Below are 6,926 nucleotides of genomic sequence, written 5' to 3' on the forward strand. Positions count from 1 at the left end.
AAGTAATCACTAAAGGACAGCTAATCTTATTGCTCATATAAGGCAAAGTCTCTGCCTTTTACTTTAAAAACAAATGTATGTGTGACTTATTGCACCTAAAGGGAATAAAACTCTGGAAGGCAAAAGCTCCTTGCAGTGCTTAGTACAATGCCTTCCTCAAAGGCACAAAATAATTACTCATGAAATAAATTATTTAAAGCAGTGATTCTCAGAGAGCCTGATTAAGGATATCTGACTCATTAAATAATTCTGCTTGATTTTAGCTTCCTGAAGTTTTAGTTCACTATCAGGTCAAGATTGATGCCTCTGGGCATTCAGAAACTCAATCCATGACTGGACCTAGAGCAGAGATCCGCAGGATCCAGACATCCTCCTCCTCACCCCCTCCTCCCCGCCACTAAGTGAAGAGAATAAGACAGCCACCAGCTTTTCCAAAGAAAGGAAGAAGACACTTCTATGAGGTTAAGTTAGGTTCCAAACCCTTAACCAAGGCAAAGCAGGAAGATCTATAAAATGTAAATTTATTTGTAACATGAAGATTCCTTCAAAGTTTATCTCAGCCCCCAAAGCGCAAAAGTAGTATTAGCTGCTTTTTTTTTTCTTTTGTAAAGAAATTATTGTTATCAGCCACCAGGCTGAGTGTTTCCCAAGCCTCTCTTGGGTCCAGTTCAGAAGGGAGATCGCCACTATCCTCTCACCATTTTAGAGGCAAAGAAGCCTGCCCAGCCACAACTGTTGCCAGAAAAACAGCAACACAACTACAGTCCCGGGTCTGCCCCAAGCCAGGGCCCAAACATTCCTCTCGGTTCCTTGACCGAGGCAAGGCCTCTTTGGGAAGTAGCTTCAACCTCCTCGCCACTGTTAATCTGCTCCCTAAAGCAGGAAGACCTGTCTCATTCATATTCACGTCCTCCAGAATGTCATAGGCACAAATCTCTGCTGAATGAAGATGATTCCCCTTTTGCCCTGCAGAGCCTGGGCAGTTTACCGATTTCTGTTTACCGATTTCTGACTCCAGGAGAGGGAAATAACAGGGTCTCCCACAACATAATGCCAGCCTGCCAGGCTGTTTCAGAGGCCTCATACAACTCCAGAGAAAACGACCCCCCAGGGCCCAGCCACTGGGTCTCATCAGGCTGTAGCCCCAACCCAGGGTGCAGGACACCCGTCTGCCCCAAGAAGTGGCAGGCGGCCAGCAGGGCACGGCCAGGAAAAGACTTCTCAGGACTGCTCCAGGCATTAAAGTGGCTTCTTCAGCCAGCACTTGGATAGGACAGAGAACGCTAGTGCCACGCATCCGCTTAATGAAAGCTGTGTTCCGGGCGCCTGGGTGGTTCAGCGGGTTAAAGCCTCTGCCTTCAGCTCGGGTGATCCCGGGGTCCTGGGATCAAGCCCCGCGTCCGGCTCTCTGCTCAGTGGGGAGCCTGCTTCCCACTCTCTCTATGCCTGCCTCTCTGTCTACTTGTGATCTCAGTCTGTCAAATAAATAAATAAAATCTTAAAAAATAATAATAATAAAATAAAAGCTGTGATCCTATGCATTTCAACCCCGCCACAGGGTGAGAGGTATTAAGGAAACAGCTGAGACCTCCAGCAGTGAGTGACATGGGTCAGCTAAGAGTGACTCAATCTGAAGCCAAATCATCTCACACCAGCTGCCAAGGAACCACGAGAGTCTGACTCTGGTGCCAGGAGCAGCCTACACTGGACAGAGGAACCCTGAGGCTGTGGGGAAGCAGTCACCTCAAGGAGCACTTAGAATTCAATCCTTCGGGATATACTCACTGACCCCTACCATCCAGCAGTCCTTCCATTAAGTGGAAGCCCAAGACCCACCATAAGAATGTCCTGTGCTAGGCTTGGAGATAAAGAATGAGCTAGCCCTCAAGAAGCTGGGAGAGTAGAAACAGATTGCAATCTGACCATGCCCGATCCCCGAGACAGCCACAAAAGTGAGGCTGGAAGGAAGACAGGACATATCACCTGTCGAGGGGTGGAAGGAGACAGGACTTTGGAAGGTCGAGGGGGGAAGGAGACAGGACTTTGCCGAGCACCCCACCAAAGGCATGTAACATGGCCCAGAGCCCCTGGCAGCACCGCTGTGGCTACAGTCCCAGAGACCTACAGGGACCCAGCGCTGCTTTCAACAGCCCACTAACAGGGAACCGGTTACATCAATCATAGTAAACCTCACACGGTGGGGCGACAGCTCTCAGAAACAAGAACGAGGCAGCTCTCTGGGAAGGGATGCGGAACCACCACCAAAAATCAATGGAGTTTGGGGTGGGAGGTTGCAGAATGCACAGAAGCTATTTCCTTTTTTTAAAGATTTTATTTATTTTTTTGACAGAGAGAGAGAGAGAGAGAACACAAGGGAAACAGGAGAGGGAGAAGCAGGCTTCCCACCAAGCAGGGAGCCTGACATAGGCCTCGATCCCAGGACCCGGGATCACGACCTGAGCCGAAGGCAGACGCTTAACAACTAAGCCACTCAGGTGCCCCATTTGCATTTTTTATACTCCTGGTAACAACTTCCTTCCCCCACCCCAATTTTTTTTAAAAGATTTTATTTATTTATTTGACAGAGATCACAAGTAGGCAGAGAGGCAGGCAGAGAGGCAGGCAGAGAGGCAGGCAGAGAGAGAGCCGGGGAAGCAGGCACCCCGCTGAGCAGAGAGCCCTATGCGGGGCTAGATCCCAGGACCCTGAGATCATGACCTGAGCCAAAGGCAGAGGCTTTAACCCACTGAGCCACCCAGGCACCCTCCCACCCCAATTTTTATTAAATTCTGGCTAGTTAACATATAGCATAATATTGGTTTCAGGAGAATTCAGTGATTCATCACTTCAACTTCCTGATGTTCCTTTGAGGAACTACTCCCCAGTTCTAGACCCAAAGTTGTTTCTTTTCCTCCTGCTAAGGTGATATGACTTTTTTGCCACTCACAACTGAAAAAAAACCACTAATGGTAATAATATCTAAAACTCTGTGCTGGGCACCGTACTCAGTGTTTCACATATATTAACTCTAAGGTCAGATTACTACTATCCACATCTTCAAGACACAGCTGCCCTGCTTTGCTAAGGCAAGGTCTCCTAGTGACCTGAGCTTAGCAGTCCTCAGACCCCACCTACAAGGACTTCCTTCCTGCCCAGACTCACGGTGCATTCCTTCAGCGACACTCCTGTCCTTTCCACACCATCAACCCATCTGCCTCCTTGGCCTTCCATTGAATCAGCTCCACTGCGCCCCACATCCCAGCAAATCCCGTTTAAACCATAGTTCGCCTCCTCTGATCCTACTAGGGGTGGAGAATCAGACAACCATGAAGCCTACAAGAAACACTTCTGATGTCCAATCAACACTCCAAAGTCCAAACTCCGAGGATCTCAAGTGTGAGGGGGGAGGTGACCCTGCCCCTTTCCCCGAGGGGACATGTGGCGATATCTGGCAAAGCTGTTGGTTTAATGTGGGCATTCCGGTGTGTGGAGGCCAGGGATTCTACTAATGACCTTATAAAGCACAAGACAGACCCCCCACAACACAGAATTATCAGACCCAATATGCCAACAGTGTCAAGGTTGACACCCTTGCTCTCAAATATCCAGGTGGGTGCCCTTTTGTTTCCCTTAACAGCTGTTCCTGAACTTTCCCAACCTCCTTCTTCAAGTGCCCTGTTCCGTTTCAGGCCCTGACACTTAGCAGGGAATGGTGGCAGTCAGAGGGAACCTTATTTGCATGTGTAATCATCTTTATCTCCTTCCCCATTCAGAAACAACAGGTGCCCTTTCTCTCTGGAAGCCGGGTCACCCCTTTCTGCTCTGGCTCTGACCTCCCTCAGCATCTTCAAGGCCCTCGCCCAAAGCTCCAGCATTGGACTTGGAATTTAAGGAGAGTTCCCAAAAGAACAGCAGCGAAAAGAGGTGCTTACAGGTGCCCCTCTCCTAATGAGATCCCCTTGACACCTAAATTCCCTCTAGCTACCCTCCCTTCTTCCTTTCACAAACACCACTTAAAAAAAGAAAAAAAGAGGGGCGCCTGGGTGGCTCAGTGGGTTAAGCCGCTGCCTTCGGCTCAGGTCATGATCTCGGGGTCCTGGGATCGAGTCTCGCGTCGGGCTCTCTGCTCAGCAGGGAGCCTGCTTCCCTCTCTCTCTCTCTGCCTGCCTCTCTATCTACTTGTGATCTCTCTCTGTCAAATAAATAAATAAAATCTTTAAAAAAAAAAAAAAGAAAAAAGAAAGGAAGAAAAAACGGCTGGTGACCAGGGGCTACACACTCCCTACATTACACAAACTTTGTATTTCAAAGTAGTTGTTGCCAACCCTTCAAAACTCAAGAGATTTCACATAAAAATACGGTTCTAGCTCTACCTGAAAAACCAGAAGATCCAGCAGCTTTGGGACCACATCGGCCTAAAACAGTGGGAGCTGAAGAACCTACCCCCTTGGGCAATCAGGTTCCCTGTTATCTCCTGCAGGTCAGCTGACCCTGTCCTCTCGCCCCATCCACCAGACTCTTGGCAAGCCCCATCCACCAGACTCTTGGCAAATCGAGTCTAGGCCGAGTTCTCTATCACCTCTCAACCGCCTTCCCCACCACTCACTTCAAAGATACCTCATCAGTAACCCTTTAGTTGCCAAATTCAAGGTCTCCCTTTCTCCTGCCTCACACTACTCCATCTTTCTGCCCACCAACTATACCCCTCCTTTGAGATGGGTGGCTCCCCACCCTCCCTGCTTTCTCCAGCCCGTGTCCGCTCCGCCTTCCACGTCAGGCTGCTTTTCCCACGTGCTTCCTAAGTGCGGAGGTTCTCCATGCTGTGTGCAAACCTCTGCTCTTCTTACCACCGCCTGTCTGGACAAGCTCTCTGCCAGTGAGCCAGATTCCCACACCAGCCGCCAGCTCCCACCCTTTCTGCAGCTGACCACCTGCCTTTGAGGGTCTCTTTTTGGCTGTGCCACTTGTACCTCAAACTCCACAACTCAACCACCTCTTCCAGCTTGAACTAAGTCCTCCTCACAGGTGAGACATTTCTAACGAACCAGTTACCGGAGCCCGAAACCTGGGATCCATCCTAGGTTTCCTCTAGTCTCCATTCGAATGCATCAAGGCTGCTGACTGTGCCTGCTAATTATTTCTAATGTCAGTCCCAATGCCTTTGTCCTACTTCAGCCCCTAAGCACTACCCAAAACAGCTTTTAACTTACTCTCCCTCCGTGGCCTAGCCTCCTTAATCGGTTTGGCTCCGCATGGCTGCAGGTGAGGCTTTTAATAAGTATACCCGGTCAGATGCTCCCGCTGAAAATTCCACCCCCACCCCACCACAGGATAAAACAGAAATTCCTTCCTGCAGTATACAAGCCCCAATTAGCCCTGGAGCCTCTTTTCCAGGCTCTTTGTTCTCTAGGACTTACACTCCAGCAGTTCCCACTACTGGTTCCCAGAACGCTCCACGCCCTCCCCAGCCGGCTTTTTGCACATGGCTTCCTGTGCCTGAGTGCCTGAGATGTCACCTCCACTCTCCACTCAAATGCTATGTCTGCTGTGACAATCCCCAGGTAAACCGATCAACTCCTATCACATGTAAAGCAAACACAGCCGCACCCCCAATTTCCCATAATTATAGCAAGGTGCCCTTACTGCAGGCTTGGGCCCACTAAACAAAATCCTTCTGTTCAAGGACCCCGTGTTAGACATCTCAGGATTTCCAGCACCTAGCAAAGCCCTATACAAGGCGCAGTCTGTACCTTCCCTGAATTTCAATTCCTCATCCGTTACCACTACCGGCCAGGACTGTCATGAAGCTCACCATACACATGTCAGGCCAGAGTAAACATGCACAAAAGGTATAAAGGTCTTGTTTTGACATTAACAAGAGGGGCCCGATAGAGATCTGTGCCAGCTGCAGAGAGACCGCAAGAGGCTGCCTGGCTTGCACGAGTCTCCTTCAGTGTAAACGTCCTGTTCTCCAAAACGGGGCTAATAATAGAAACTGCCTCTTGGGGTCGTAGTGAGGATTAACAATGGCTGAAATGCTTCTCGCACAGTGCTTGACACAAAAGAAAAGCTCCACAAACGCTAGCCATTACGTGAATCGTGTTTGTGTGCTGCGACGACAGTGGAGGTGGGCAGTGGCAGGGGGCCGAGCACCCAGTCCCGGGTTTCGCCGCCCGGCGGGCTCCTGAGTCTCCTCCGGGGAACCCCGGGCGATCCCCGCACCCACGCCCGGCCCAGGCCCCGGCCCCGGCCCACGGCCACCTGCCCGCCGCCGCCGCCGCGTCAGAAAAAAAGGCCCGGGGAGGCGGGAAGCCAGGCCTCACGTGTGGTGCTGGGCCCCCGCCGAGGGGCGGCCCCGCTACTCACTGAGCCACAGCTCCAGCGCCGCCGCCGGCCCCGGGGGCCCCTCGGCCGACTCCGCCCCCGCCGCGGCCCCGGCCCCCGCTGCCACTGTCGCCGCCGCCGCCATGGCCCGTGTCCCGCTGCTCAAGCTGCGACCTTCCCTGCCGTCTAGCAGCCGCCGTCCGGCGCGATCCCGGGCTGCCGACGCGGCAGGCGAGGGTTGCCACGTGACGGGGCGGGGCTTGATGCGGCCCCGCCCAGCAGCCAAGCCCCGCCTCCTTGCGGGCCCTCGGGCCGGGGGCGCCGCCTCGCAGAGATGCCTCCCCTCAGCAGAGGCTGAGTTTGCCCAGTCTACTTCTAGACCAGCAACGGAGTCAAAACCTATCAACCAGCTTCGCGAGGCCTGCGTACTCTGGTCCTTCTGGAGTAGGCTTTTTGGATGAGATGCAGGATACCCAGTTCAACTTGATTTTCAGATAAACTAGAAATGTCTTCTGAGGGGCGCGTGGGTGGCTCATGCGTTAAAGCTTTTGCCTTCGGCTCAGGTCATGATCCCAGGGCCCTGGGATCTAGCCCCGCATCGG

At 52.0% G+C, this 6,926-nt stretch overlaps 1 protein-coding gene across 1 annotated transcript in view; it reads right to left on the bottom strand.

Annotated features, from left to right (window-relative positions):
- Window positions 1-6,538, bottom strand: part of GGA2 (golgi associated, gamma adaptin ear containing, ARF binding protein 2) — a 34,239-nt gene extending 27,701 nt beyond the window's left edge. The window contains exon 1 of the mRNA XM_045994006.1: window positions 6,367-6,538. Within this exon, the coding sequence (XP_045849962.1) occupies window positions 6,367-6,469 (103 nt within the window). The 5' untranslated portion in view covers window positions 6,470-6,538. The remainder of the gene's footprint in view (window positions 1-6,366) is intronic.
- Between the last annotated feature and the right edge of the window lie 388 nt (window positions 6,539-6,926).

The sequence above is a fragment of the Meles meles genome, chromosome 21, assembly GCF_922984935.1.
Source record: "Meles meles chromosome 21, mMelMel3.1 paternal haplotype, whole genome shotgun sequence".
In the NCBI taxonomy this organism is placed as follows: domain Eukaryota; kingdom Metazoa; phylum Chordata; class Mammalia; order Carnivora; family Mustelidae; genus Meles; species Meles meles.